Genomic DNA, 15,518 nt, shown 5'->3' on the forward strand with positions numbered 1-15,518 from the left:
GGTTTGGGATGCCAGTAAAGCTTTTATGAGAGGTGTATTAATATATATATTAATAATAGACAGAGAAATAAGAAACAAAGACAGCGTAGGTATCTAGAAGAGGAAATTTATAAGAAACAACAATTATTAATACATAATCCGCATGATCAAAAACTTAAAGATGCAATAAACTTATTACAGAGTCAATTTAATATAATAATGGCTGATCAGGTGGCAACAAATATACAATATGCCAAACATAATACTTTTTGTAATGCAAATAGACCTGATAGGTGGTTAGCATACATTTTAAGGAAAAAACAAAAACAACGTACTATAGAAAAAATAGAATATAAAGGTAAAGAGAGATACCAACAGGATAAAATTAAAAAAGCTTTCTTAGAATATTACACAAACTTATACCTTAAAGATAATATATTGAACAGGGATATTGATAATTATTTGAAGGAATATAAGGTTAAAAATTTAACTTTAGAACAAAGGGAAAAACTGAACCGGCCTATAATGTCTGAAGAAATTATTTTGGTAATTAAACAATTAAAAATGGGGAAAACTTCTGGTACGGATGGGGTTACAGTAAGTTATTATAGGAATTTACAGGATGAGATGTTAGGTCCACTTAAGGAATTATTTAATCAGATACAATTAGGAGGGGGAATTTCCTCCTCATGGAGAACTTCTTTTCATTGATATCAAAAGAGGAACAGGATTGTTCTAAACCTGGGAATTATAGGCCAATTTCACTTTTAAATAATGATTATAAGATTTTTGTTAAGATAATAGCTAACAGATTAATGTTAATCTTACAGCGAAGAATTCATACTGATCAATCTGGATTTATAAAAGGGAGACAGATGAGGAATAATGTTAGGCAGATTGTTAATTTATTGGAGTATTTAGAAAAGAAAAAAATTATTCCAGCAGCATTTATTTTTCTCGATGCAGAGAAAGCTTTTGATCGATTGCATTGGGATTTAAATTAATAGAAAAGTTGCAATTTGGAGATGGTTTTGTAAGAATAATTATGGAGAGCAAACAGCCCAGTTAATAATTAATGGTATTTTAACAGAATCTTTTAAGATTGCGAAAGGAACAAGACAGGGATGTCCTTTATCACCATTATTGTTTATTTTGACTCTAGAGCCATTATTGGATAAAATACGAGACATAAAGGAGATAGAGGGAATTAAAGTTAGACAACATGAATATAAACTGAGAGCTTTTGCAGATGACTTGGTGATTACTTTAATAAACCCTATAAATTCAAGGGTATCTCTGTTGGAAATAATTGATCGATATGGGAAGGTCTCAGGGTTTAAGGTAAATCAGAATAAAACAAAAGTGATAATAAAAAATAGGGCCAGACAACAGAAAGAAAAATTAGAGGAAATAACAGGATTTGAAATTGTAAAAAAGGTTAAATATTTGGGGTTTATATTACATTATCAAATGTGAAATTGTATAAGAATAATTATGAGGTTTTATAGCAAAAAGTTCAGAAGGAGTTGATTGTTTGGAAAAAATTGCAATTATCGTTGTTGGGGAGAATAGCTGCCATCAAAATGAATGTTTTACCTAGATTTTTATTCCTCTTTCAGATGATACCAATAATTAAGAAAGATAAAAATCTGGAGGAATGGTAGACTGGAATTAATAAATTTATATGGGAAGGTAAAAAAGCGAGGGTTAAAATGAAAATAATTCAAGATTCTCGGGAAAGGGGAGGTTTAAAAATGCCCAATTTTAAATTATACTATGAAGCAGCGGCTCTCTCTGCAATAAGTGATTGGTTTAATTTAACGGAGGAAAGAATTCTGAATATAGAAGATTATGACTTGCTATATGGATGGCATGCATATTTATGTCAAAAAAGTGGATAAGGCTTTTAAAAATCATGTGTTAAGAATTGCTCTTTTGCGTGTTTAGAAAAAATACTCTTATAAACTAAATTCTCAGCCTTTTTGAAAGACAATACGCAAGAAAGATACTTAAAGGAATGGAAAAAATGGATTGACTATATTCAAAGTAGATATCAGACTAAGAGTTATCAGATTGCCTTTGAATGATTAGGATGTATTATTTCTGATTGCTTTGGGGGAAGTTAGGAACTGATGAGAATTGTAGGAGTATAATTGAGTTGGGAGGGAGAAATTTTTAACATATTTTTGTTTTATTTTTAACTATACCTTGTGTTTGTTCCGGGAAGTCGGGGGGGGGAGGGGGGGTTTGTGAAGGGAGAGGGGAGGGGGGAGGAAATTAAAAAAAAAACTTTTTCAATTTAAAAAAAAAAGTAGCTGCAATATACACACCCAAATATTTGACCTTTTTTACTATTTGAAATCCCGTTATTTTCTCTAATTCTACTTTTTGCTGTATAGTCATATTTTTAGTTATTATTTTTGTCTTTTGTTGATTTACTTTAAATCCAGATACCTTTCTATATTGACTAATTATATCCATCAAGTGTACAACCGATTGTATTGGTTGGGATAAAATAACAAACAGGTCATCTGCAAATGCCCTTAATCTATAATCTTGATGTCTAATTTTAATTCCCTTTATGTTAATTGACCCACGTATCTTATTCAATAGAGGTTCTAACATCAAAATAAACAATAATGGCGACAAAGGGCATCCTTGCCTTGTTCCTTTTTCAATTCTGAAAACTTCCATTAAACTACCATTAACTATTATTTGAGCTATTTGTCTCTGATATACTGCCCTAATTGATTGTATAAAATATTCCCCAAACTGCATCTTTTCTATTACTCTAAATAAAAATTCTGTCAGGCTGCGTGTACCACGGAGCATGTACCATTGTATTCGGGCAGACGTGAAAGAGCATCTGCCAAAAAGTTCCTTCCTCCGGGAATGTAATGTAAAGTGAAATTAAAACGGTTAAAATATTGAGCCCAGCGGGCTTGTATAGGCGAAAGTTTTCTAGGAGTTTTTAGCGCTTCCAGATTTTTGTGATCAATCCACAAAAGGATGGTTGGAACCTTCTAAGAATTGTCTCCAATGCGAAGAGCCCAATGAACTGCAAATGCTTCTTTCTCCCAAATAGCCCCCTTTCTTTCAGTTTCAGTTAATTTTTGAGAAGTGAAAGCACAAGGTTGTAGTTTTCCATCGGCATTGTTCTGGAGCAAAACGGCTCCGACCGCTATGTCACTAGCATCTGCTTGTACAACAAAAGGAACATCCATGTCAGGGTGTTTCAAAATAAGTTCAGCAGCAAACAGTCGTTTCAACTTTTCAAACGCTGCTTGACATTCCATTGACCATTCGAGAGGTAATGATGGTTTAGGCTTTGTATCTCCTTTAGTTTTTAAGAGGTTGGTGATTGGCAAAGCAATTTGAGCAAAGGAGGGGATGAATTGACGATAAAAGTTCACAAATCCCAAGAAACTTTGCAGCTGTTTGCGTGTGCGTGGGGGGGCCCATTCCAAGACAGCTTTCACTTTCTCTGGGTCCATTTCCAATCCATCCGCCAATATGCGGTACCCTAAGTAGTCTATTTTTGTTTAATGGAAATCACATTTGGATAGCTTGCAATAAAGTTCTGCGGATAATAACTTTTTGAGAACTGCTCTTACTAGTTTAATATGTTCTTCCATTGTTTCTGTATAAATAAGTATATCGTCAAGGTAAACAAGAACCCCTTTAAACAAATGTTGATGGAGTATTTCATTTATTAGTTGCATGAAAACTGCGGGCGCCCCCTGCAGTCCAAACAGCAGTACTCGAAACTGAAAGCATCCTAGGGGGCAGTTGAAGGTGGTTTTCCATTCATCCCCCTCCTTTATACAAACTCTGTAGTAAGCCTCTCGTAGGTCTAATTTGGTGAAAAACTTTCCTTTTGCTAGATGTGCTAACATGTCTTTCATGAGCGGCATGGGGTATACGTTTTCGGCACATATTGCGTTTAGGTTTCTATAGTCAATAGAAACCTAATATAAGATGAAAGGAGCCATCTTTCTTTTCTCGGAACATTACTGGTGCGGCCACACGAGGCCTAGCCGGTTGGATAAACCCCCGCTCTAAGTTTTTGTCTATAAAATTACGTAGCTCCCCCAATTCTTTTTGGGTCATGGGATAAGCTTTTAGTTTTGGAAGCTTTACTCCTGGAAGTATGTCTATTGCGCAGTCAGTAGGCCTATGGGGAGGTAGAACATCTGATGCTTTCTCGCTAAAGACTTCTCGCAAGTCCCAGTATTCCTTAGGTATCCTCTCCTCCCCTTCTATCCATTCCATCATTGCCCCCATCACGTCATGGGGCACGGCCACGGTAGATTCCTCCTTGGTGTCTCTTTTCCCCCCTCTTAGAGCGAAAATGTAAGACTCCCATCTTCCAGTTAATATTCCACTTCCGCAGCCATGGCAAGCCTAGCAACAGAGGTTGGTCCATCCCCGGGGCTACTATGAAGTTTAGGACCTCACGATGGTCTCCCATCATTTCTATGGGTTCTGTTACAAAATGGGCGGGCCCTCTCCCTGCCACAGAGCCATCCAACTAGGCAAAGGCGATGGGCCTACGTAGGGTTCTCAGTTTTAGTTCCATTTTCTCTACTACCTCGGGACTGATGATGCACCTAGTACACCCAGAGTCTAGGAACGCTAGCATTTCCCCCTTATTACCCGAAGAAGGGACATGCAGTTTGACCGGGATGTTCAAAGGACCCCGTGTCCAACTCACCAGAAGATCTTCATCGGATTCTGACGTGGTTTCACTGTCATCGGATTCGGTTGGTGTTCCATGCTCCTCCCTGATGGGAGTGGCCTTCTTGGCGATGCCTTCTCCCACTTTTGCCGGCTTTCACGCCTTAGCAGTTGGTTTCACCAGTTCCTTTCCACCACTAGGGGTCGTCTTAGGCACCAGCTTCACCTGACAGTCAGCTGCTCGGTGGCCTTCTTTTCCACATCTGTAGCACGCAGTCGAGCGTTGCCTCCCACTCTCCGACATAAGGGCGTCCTTTGGAGGGCCTCTATGAAAATGGGCAGGGTTTGACCTTCCAGCACGCTCTCTTCGGCCACGATCCTTCACTAGCTCGATTTCCATCTCCGCTGCCAGAGTGTACCAGTCGTACAACGTGGTTGGAGAGGCCTGTGCCCGGCACAATTCATACAGATCTCCATTCAGGCCATCTTTGTAAATGTCCACAAGGGTCACCTCCGACCATCCTCTCATCAGGGGAACCAGATCACTGAACTCCTGGCTGTAGTCAGCCACTGGTCTCCTCCCTTGCCTGATGGTTTTCATCCGGCTTTTGGCCTTCTGCTCTGCCAGGGGGTCCTCGAACCTCCTCCTCAATGCAGTCATAAAATGCTCGTAGTTTTGCAGTGAGGGGGAATGGCCGCTATATAATGACACAAACCACGCAGCTGCTCTTCCAGTTAGGTTTTGGGTCACAGCTCTAACTTGTGCTGCCTGTGACCAATAATTTTCCCCCCAGTCCATCATATGGTTATTCACTAGCGCCAGGAACAGTCCTAGCTCCTTGGCATTTCCATCGAATTTTCCAGACATGGGGGGGATTTTTGGCTTTTTCCTTCCTCTGTGCAGCCTCACTTTGCCAGCAGGTGGCGTACGCCCTCCATCCGACTCATCTGCCTCTGGGAAGGGGATTTCTGGTTCTGGTTGTTCCAAAATTTCTACGCATTGGGAAACTCCCCCAGTTGCTCCCCTGGTAATTTCTTCATCCTCTTCTCCCTCCCCCCTGGAGGACCAAATAGGGGATTCATACCTTTGACGCGCTGCTTGTCTTACTTTCACCTCACGGTAAAGACGCAATGCCTCGTCCAACTGAAGCTTGTCTCTGATTTCCTGCTCTTCTTTCCAATCTGAAAGTCTAGCTCTCCCCTTTTTTCTTTTAGTCACTCGAGAAGGAAGCACTTCAGGATCTGGTTGCCACCTTTTTTCTTCCAGCTGTAATTGCTCCATCCACCGGGCTCTGCAATCCTCCAGTTCAGGGTTAAAACTGACAGAAGAAAAACTTCCGGTCACCTCCCCCAGTTCAGCAGCTGGCTGGCTTCCCATGAAAGTTTTTCTGTTGGCCCCCTCGGTATTTTGGTTAAAATCCTGGTTGGTCGACTTGCTGTGAGATCCAACTTAATGTCAGGCTGCCTCTGATTATATTTAGGAAAGAATACACCTTGACTTCATTTGCAAATAAAGAAAAGTACTTTTACTAAATACATCATGACTGCAGCAGTATAAAGTTGGATCTGAGACAAAATATGGCTAACATTCCATATCCCCCCATTAGTCCCTCCTCTCCTCAGGAGGTCAGGCTGGTCTGGTCCAATGCCAGCTCTTTCTCGGCCCCCGTGGTAATCTTCTTCCGCCGGTCTCTAGCTGTTAATCATCTCAGGAATGCAGTGTCTGTTGAAAAACCCACGCTCTAACATTCTTGCTGATTTCAACCGTTAATCACCCCTCCCTTTCTGTTATGTCAGACGACACTCTTAAAGGGCCCTCTTCCCTTACCCTGAATAGGACAGTAATACATCTTACATCCTTAAACTATTTTACATTACACAAAGAACCCATTACATTGTAACTACTGAATATAAATTGTACAAAAATATGAGAGGATTGGAGTGGAGGCTGACAAATTCCCAGATCAATCGATCAAAAGCCTTCTCTGCATCCAAGAAAAAAAAAGCTGCAGGGACCTGGTTGTTTCTCTCCAAATAATCTAGTAAATTCACAATTTATCTAACATTATTTCTCATTTGTCTCCCTTCTATAAATCCTAATTGATCATTATGAATCTTTTGTTGTATAACCAACATTAATCTATTGGCTAGTATTTTAGCAAAGATCTTATAATCAACATTCAAAAGTGATATTGGCCTATAATTTTCTGGCATAGTACAATCTTGATCCTCCTTTGGTATCAGTGAGATAAAAGCAGTTCTCCAGGATGGAGGTACATTTCCTCCGAACTGAATTTTATTAAATAATTCCTTAAGAGGGTCCACCATTTCAAGTTGTAAATTTTTACAATAAACAGCAGTTAATCCATCTGTTTCTGGGGCTTTACCTATTTTTAGCTGCTTAATAGCTAAAATAATTTCTTCTGATGTTATAGATTGATTCAATTTTTCCCTTTGTTCCAACCTAAGTTCATCAATATTTCCTTCCTGTAAATATCTATATCTATACCTTGAATTGAATCACTAGCATATAATTTTGTATAAAATTCTAAAAAGGCTTTTTTAATCAAATTCTGTTGATATACTTCTTTACCTTTATATTCTATTTTACCAATAACATGTGATTTCTGTTTTTTCCTTATTACATATGCTAATCACCTGCCTGGCTTATTAGCATTACAAAATGTATTGTGCTTAACATATTGTAAATTAATTGCAACCTGGTCAGCTATAAGCATATTAAACTGTCCTCACAGTATATTTATTGCTTCTCTAGCTTTTTTATCTTCTGGATTAAGTATAAGTAGTCGCTCTTTCTTTTTTATTTCCTCTTCTAGTTCCCTACACTTCTTCTGCTGTCTAGTTCTGTGTTTATTATTCATATATATTAAAATTCCCCTAATATATGCTTTACTTGCATCCCAAACTATTTCTATCGGAGTACCCTTATTCATATTCACAACAAAAAAACTCTTTGATTTGTCTTTTACATTCCTTTACATTTTCTTCATATCTAAACAAATTCTCATTTAATCTCCAAGATCTCCTATCTGACTTTTCCTGATTGAATTCCACCCACACCGGACTATGATCAGTTAAAGTTCTTGGACATAATTTGGTCTTCTTTACCCTGGAAAGAAAGTCAATAGAAATTAGTATAAAATCAATCCTAGAAAAGGATTGATGTCTATCAGAAAAAAAGATAAAATCTTTTTCTTCAACATTCCTTTCTCGCCAAATATCTCTTAGCTCCAAATTTTCCATCATATCAAAAAAAGCTTTTGGTAATTTTGCACGACTTGAAATATTTTGAGAAATACTTTTTATCTTTCTTAGTATCCAATGCTCCACTCCAGTCTCCCATTAATACAAACGATTTATAATTCCACTGTATTATTTTAGTATGTAAAAGTTTATAAAAATTTTCTTGCTGCCAATTAGGTGCATATACTCCAATTACAAGTGTTCTCTTTCCCTCTATTAAAAGTTCAATAGCAATATATCTTCCTTCAGCATCTGCCTCAATTAATTTGGCTGTTAGTTCTTTCTTTAGGTATATAACTACGCCATTCTTCTTCTCTGGAGCCGATGCAGCAAATATGTACCTAGTCTTGAATTTATCAAATACTTTTGGTCTGTCACTCTAATATGTGTTTCCTGCAAGCAGATTACATCATTTTTAAATTGTCTCAAATAATGAAATATCTTTTTTCCTTTTTTGTGGTGAGTTCAGGCCGTTAACATTCCAAGTTAAAAATCTATTTGCCATTCTTGGCACTGTGAAGCTTTTGGAACATCAGCTGAAGATCTTCCCAAATTCTCCTCTTCAGCCTGGCCCCTCCCACAGCTTCTGTTTTAAGAATTTCTTGAGTTTTTGTTTGAGATTGCTGCATTTTTTCTTGTTCTTCACGTTTAGTAGCTGCTCTGGTCAGTCTTTGCTCTTTTGGATCTTTAATATCCCCTATATTTTCCGTACTTCTGATATTTGGAAAATAGCCAGTGATTGCGACAAATCTTCTTCAGTAATTGCAGCTTCCGCTTGCGCTTGTATCTGTTTTCCTTCCTTCTCATACTTTTTTGCTAACTTTGCTTCTCCTCTCCTCCTAGCATCTGGCGATGGTGGACTTCCAGCCTTTAAAACATTGGTATAAAAATCCCCTGCCTTCCAAACCGTGTTAAGGCGATATCTTTCTCCAGCATAAATTAATGTTAGTCCAGTTGGATCAATACCTAATTTTTTGTTGAGTTCAGTGAACTGGTTATGATAAATGTTTTCTGAAAAATGTCTGGTTTTCTTTCAACTTCCAGACAGGGAGAAAAAAAAAACCCTCCCCAAAAGTCCAAGAGAGGAGCAATGGAAATCAGTCAAGATGCAGCGGGCTTGATCACATCAAACCTTATTTTACAGGAGGGGCAGGAGGCTTGCGCATAAGTGCAGGAGCAGCTCTTTTGGGGAGGAGCACCTTTTGGTTGGGGACGGTGCTGAAATGAGTGTCCTGCCTACAGTGCCTATGCCGGCTGCTCCTTCCCAGCCAGAGCTGGAATGCTGTAGATGCTGGCCTTCCCTCCGGCGGGCCTCGGCAGCTTGTGGAGAGAGATGGGCCGATTTCAGTGCCTTCTGCCCAGATGCCCTTGCTTCCACCAAGCATTTCTTTGCTAACCTGATTTCCAGCTTGTCACATTTCCCTGTCACATTTCTCGCCATCGTGTGCAGGGAAACAAAAGTTTGAAAAACTAAAAAAAAAATTCAATCAATCAATTCCAACTTTTCACAATAAAAAAATCTCACAAAGTTGGAATTGATTGATTGAACTTTTTTTTTTATCCCACAAACTTTCCCTGCACATGCCAGTGAGAAACGCGATGGAGTAACATGACAGAGCTGGAAATCAGGTTAGCAAAGAAATGCTTGGTGGAAGCAAGGGCATCTGGGCAATGGTGAATGGGCAATCTCCACAGCACAGTGCTGTGCTGCAATGGAAAAATGGGAAATAGAGCGGCTGACGTGAGGGAAGGAGGAGAACAAAATTCCTGCCCAAATGTCCACTGCCAATCAGTGGCTCCAATAGTAGGCAGGCAGGTCAATGGTCTGTCTGCACTCCTCCGGTGTGCCTTAAAAGTCCTGGAAGGGCTTTCGGAGGGAATGATTCCACAGATTTCCTGCTTCTCCCATTTCTTCACACCTTTGAAATTACGCCTCACATTCTCATTTCTTGATGCTTCAGCGGAGGGGGTGAGGGATACGAGTTTAGGTTGTAACTACTTCTCTCCCTGGCCAAAAGTCTTCCCAGAAGTCCCCCCCCAAACAACACACTCGCTTTCATTTTCCATTTTGTACCCCTCAGTTTGGGGACACTTCGATAAGTCTTTCTCCTTCTCCTACTTCTTCTACGAAGCTCCCCTTCAGCTGGTTCTGAGAAAGTTTGATGAACTATTGAAAGCTTTGGCTTGAATGGAAGCTCTCCCAATGGAGGAATAGGGAAGACTTAGGTCATTTTTCTCCTCTCCCTTCTCTCCCACCCATCCAGCCACCCCCCTCCCCTATAGACCTTTGTGATAATTCTTTCCTGGGATTCTGATCATCTGGGGAAGGATCACTTTCTCAATGGAGCAAATTGGTGGAAAACAAAGTGGAGTTGTAGACAGGGAAAAAACGGTAGGTCAGCAGCTAGCAAAGTTTTTTCACAGTGGAGTGAAGACTATCCTTCTCTGCCCTATCTGGCCCCAGTTACTTATCTTGACTACATCTGGCCTTCCTTGAAGAAATAAGTAAAAAAATACTTTTGATTATTTTATACTTACTCCAAAGTCTTATCCCAATCGCACCATAGTGTCTTCCTGAGAGTTTCCATGTCAGATTTAAATTTGCTGAGACAAAAGTCCTCAATTAATTCTCCATAAGATTCATGGCATGCAGAGACCATAATAAAATGATGGGCTAAAATAGAAAGAGTTAGAATGAAATTGCTTGATTCATGTCAGTATAGAAATTACCAGTGGAAGAATAATATCAAATAGATCTCTTTCTGTCGTCTAAACATTGTTGCCTAAGTAAATAATCATTTCAGAGAAATGAAACATTACAGGTAGACCTCTACAGCCATCAAACAGTTTTAATAAATGTAAGTTATAATGTGGCAGCTGAAAACTTCATCACAATTTTTCCAAATTTGACTGTATGGAAATATAGCAGTTAGTCTGAGGCTGAAGAATGTAATAAATCAGTAAACAAATCTCAGAATTGTTCAAAAATCTAGTACAAGGAACATTCCCATAAAGGGCATTTTTGGAAAGGCTAGAAACAGCTATCAGCTGTCCAGCTAGCAAATATAAAAAGAAAACTAGGGGGACATTGTGCTTCCCAAAAGTAAAGTTTTATTGAATGCACTACATTGGCACAGAAGAAGTGAAAGCAGCTCTGGGTTTCCTGTACAAATGCCCACATAGTTAAACTTGTTTTCCCTTTGGCCATCCCCCTCAGTTCATTGCATTGTCCAATTACATCTGCTTCTTTTGTTATGAGAACAGCCCGGATCATTCAAACACCTGTGCAGCATGACTTTGAGGGTGGCAGCAGGGTCTCACTATCTGCACATTGAATCTTGGCATTCCATTCGCATCCCAGACATTCCAACCACCCCCCTCCCGATTGTTGTCAAGCTGAGAGTGAAGAAGTAACTAAGCAAAAGACCAAATCACTCTTGACACATACCCAATCTGACATAGTCAATTACAGATGTGTATGTTAATTCCTTAGAAGTTTTCTCTCCCTACAGAACAATAATGTCTTATCAGTATTAACAACTTCATTCTTCCTAAAGAATGTTAGGATTGCATGTAATGCACATGATTAAAATCTAGATTACTTTTGGTTTATATTGAAATAAATGCTGATTGAGTTTTAGCTACTAGAGATATGTTTCTTTCTCAACCCATTGATTTTCTGGAAGTCTTTAAAAACTTGGCTGTTTTCCTAGGTTTTGGGGTAGAATTTTCTTTTATAGAATGTACATTGGTCCCGATGCATAGGTGTTTTTTTTTAATTCTTATTTTCTAATTTTAGTATTCTGCAGTTGGGCAGCCTCTAAATTTCATTAAAAAAAACAAAATAAAAATTATTTGAAAGTTTCTTATCTCTGCTAATATGCTGTACATATCTCATAAGCCAGGGTGATATAGTCAACAGTAGGGTATCTTATAAAAGTCTCGCATATTACATCCGGGTGGGTAGGCAGAGCCTCCCGCAGTCGCCACTACTGGTTCACCTGAACCAGACAGAACCAGCTGAATCCCATCTCTGATCTAAGTGTCTTTGAAAATTCGAGTTCGACAGTCAAGTGGTTAATAATTCTTTTTATGGGAAAAGGGCCAAAGAATTTCAGCCCCAATTTCTTGGAGGGTTATCTGGACTGCAAATATTTAGTAGACAAATAGACCTTATCCTCAACTTTGAAGTATTTTGGCTTTGTGCGCTTTTTGTTGGCTTGTTTCTTGTATGCTTCTCTTGCCTCCTCCAAAGTTTTTCTTATTTTATGTTTTTCAAAGTTTTTCGTATTTTATGGTTGGGTGACTCACTCCTTTAGAAAGGTGGTCAACAGGATAGCCTGGGGCAGTTCAGGAATAGCTACAAAGCCCTGCCAGGTGGCCACTTTAAAAGGAGAGACTGTGCAGTGTGCACTGAGTTGTTATATGCAACTTCCACAAAAGGGAGGAGATCTGCTCAATTGTTTCGTTAATAATTTATGTAGCACCTGTTCCAGGACCCAACTTGCACATTCACACACCCCATTTATTTCTAGGTGATGTGAGGAGCTAAGCTTCTGAATAGTCCCCAAAAGTTTTAGGAATTCTTGTCAAAACAGTGAAGTAAATGACTGGCCCACGGTGGCTGTGCCAGTGAAAACAGAGCTTGAGAGGGTTGCACGCGGTTGTCTAAGGCTGTTTTCAGCTGTGACGACTTCCTGCAACCCTCTGCCACCGAAAATGGAGCTCCATTTTCACTGGCCATAGATGTGGCAAGAGCAAGTTGAGAGCACTAGCCCGGCCTGGCTGCAGCTAACACCACTACTCTCACCGCCTCCATGGCCTGCTCGCTGCTCTTGCAGTGCCTTGTGCAGCACACTTAAATTTAGTGTGCTTCACAATGGGGGAGATGGCATCACCTCTTCCTCCTGGAGCCCATTATGATGCGGAGCATTGGCTGGGCCAGTGTCCTGGGGCAGAGAGAAAATTACGTGCCCCCCTGAGCGACCGAGGTGTGTGCAGCACCAAGAAGTGCTGGAAGAAGGACTTCCAGTGCTCTGCTTCGTTAATGGTGGTCTATTTTAGACTGCTAGTTCTGTGAATCTGTAGAGCCGCTCAGACAGCGTTAATCTGCTTTCTAGCGGCTTGAAAATCTCTCCCTCGGGCAAAGAGGCAGAGGTGAGCATTCAGGCTGAAGTAGAGCCCCCAGGAAAGCCCCAGGAAGATTTCTGGTGGCTTGATGGGAACGCTCCTTCTATAGCCCGAAAAAAGCTCCGGAATCCGGAACACTTCTGCCAAATGGCGGAACAAAACACAGCGCCCATCTCCGTGACTGAAATGGATTAGTGAAGGATTGCTAACGTGGACAGAGCTGAAACAGGAGCGTTGGCATTTGATTGTAAGAAGATTGTAACTCCCTGACAGAGAATGTATTCGTAGTCAAGATTGGAGATGATGAAAGGAAATGGCATTTTGTGTATTGAAAGTAAATGGCGCTTTGTGTATTGGAAGTGAAAGTTAAGGAAATGCTTATTACAATTGCTGGCGTGGAACCTTTAAGAAGAATATAACAAGATATTTTTTTTAATGGAATTTTTTTTTATTATTATTATTTTTTTTATTACAATGTTTAAGAAGAAAAGTTTACTGAATTTTTCTTTTTTCCTTTTTTTTTTTTGGTATTACCTAGTTTAAAAATGGCTTTTAAGCAAAGAGAATTAACCACTTCTAAAATACTGGAAATTTCTTCAGTTCAGATACGGAAATTAAAAGAAGATATCAAGGAAGGTTTAAGGAATTTTTTACAGGAGCTTATGGAGGCTCATCTTTCAGAAACAGATCAAAAATTTAATGAAATGGAGAAAGAAATACTGGATTTTAAAGATATGGTGGAAGAGCAGAGAAGGGAGATGAAAAAATTAAAGGAATCAATTGCCCCATTATTGCTATCTACTATTCAGATGGAGGAAAGACTGGAAGAACTTAACCAAATTAATTTAGATTTGCAAAGGAAAATAGATGAAGTTCAAATTAATTTGAATTTAGAAAATAAAATAGATGATATTCAGGTTAAGGTAGATAGGGCAGATGAAGAAAGGGTTATATTACAATATAAATTAATGGAATATGCTATAAGGGTGAGGGGATTAAAAGAATGTAGGCAGGAAAATTTGAAAGAGATTTTTACTCAGGCCTTTGCTCAAATAGATGGAGTGGAACCAGAAGATTTTGAAGTTAATATTGAAAAAAATTATCATGTTAATTCTTGGTTGGCAAGGCAGAAGCGTTTACCGAGAGATGTGGTTATTTATTTTACAACTAAGAAGATTAGGTATGGAATTTTGCAAGCATTTTATAAAAATAAATTTCAAATATTAGGACAAGATATAATAATGATGAAGGAAATTCCTCCTAAAATGTTAAGAAAGAGAAAAGAATTTGCTTTTTTAGTGGATGAACTTAAGAAACATCAAATATATTTTAGATGGGAGGTTCCAGCTGGCTTAACAGTGAATTATAAAGGAAGAAAGTATTTTATCAATACAGTTTTCAAAGCACGAGATTTTTACACTAATGTATTAAAGATTGGGAATCCTTTATTGATAGATGCTAAGTTGATTGGTGAATAGATGGTGGAAAATGTGTAAGATAGAAGATAAGGGGAGGGAGAATGTTTAATTCTATTATATATGATTGTGGTTAATTTTTGTAAATGATTTATTTTGGATATAAATGTGTAATTTTAGGGGTACTATTTGATATATTTGAGGTATAAAGGAATAGGAAGATGGAATATTGTTTAATTTTGGAGGATAGATAGTAACATTTAGGAATTTGGATTAAATATTATATTTGAGAGATGGATGTAATGTTGTTATTTGGTTAAATAGAATTTAATTGTTATAACTGATATATTTTGTATAAGTTATAGGTGTAATTTTAATAATGTTATTTGATATAAGCAAGGTAAAGTGAAGATTTTAATTATTACAATTGACATATTGTGGAGATAATATAGGATTAACAATAATATTAGTAATACTATTTGATGTATGTAAATGATACCAAAGATATGAAAAGATGGATTATTGTTTACCTTTGGAGATTGGACACTAAAATTTAAGAAATTAAGTTGGAAATATGAACTATTCTTGAGAGACTGCTTAAGGAAGAAAGACATTACAGAAGAATCCCTGGTGAATATTGGAAGATGGAACGTTGTTTTGGTATTGATTGATGATGGTTGGATATTAAAAACTATGTACTTTATTGAAGAACAAACACCAACTCAATCAGAAGTCTCTGAGAACTCTAGGAGTGGAATGGTCTGATATGTAATGGATTGGAAGAAATGTATTTTTTTGTTTCTGGAAGGGGAGTTAAGGTTTTAAGGAGTGATTATGGATTATGATTTGTGTTATATTTTAATTTTTGACTGTTAGTTTTATACCCTGTATTCGGTTCTGGGAAGTCCCGGGGGGAGGGGGGAGGGGGAGGGAGGGGGATGAGGGTAGAAAATGGATTGATGGTTAATGTACAGGGATGATTGAAGATGTATAATTAATGTAAGGTCGGAGCTGCCTGGCTACCATTTCAGAATGATGGGAAGGAAGAAAGGA

The 15,518-nt window shown here is 38.4% G+C and overlaps 1 protein-coding gene across 3 annotated transcripts in view; it reads right to left on the bottom strand.

The window, feature by feature from the left end:
• Positions 1–15,518, bottom strand: part of RAMP1 (receptor activity modifying protein 1) — an 86,948-nt gene that overhangs the window by 24,890 nt on the left and 46,540 nt on the right. For 2 of the 3 annotated variants that reach the window (XM_058185557.1, XM_058185550.1), the window contains exon 2: positions 10,459–10,594. In XM_058185557.1, coding sequence (XP_058041540.1) covers positions 10,459–10,594 — 136 coding nt within the window. Of the gene's footprint in view, positions 1–2,656; positions 7,787–10,458; positions 10,595–15,518 lie in introns of those variants that run through there. The other variant, XM_058185542.1, reaches the window with a different exon arrangement.

This window comes from Ahaetulla prasina, chromosome 1 (assembly GCF_028640845.1).
Source record: "Ahaetulla prasina isolate Xishuangbanna chromosome 1, ASM2864084v1, whole genome shotgun sequence".
Taxonomy (NCBI): domain Eukaryota; kingdom Metazoa; phylum Chordata; class Lepidosauria; order Squamata; family Colubridae; genus Ahaetulla; species Ahaetulla prasina.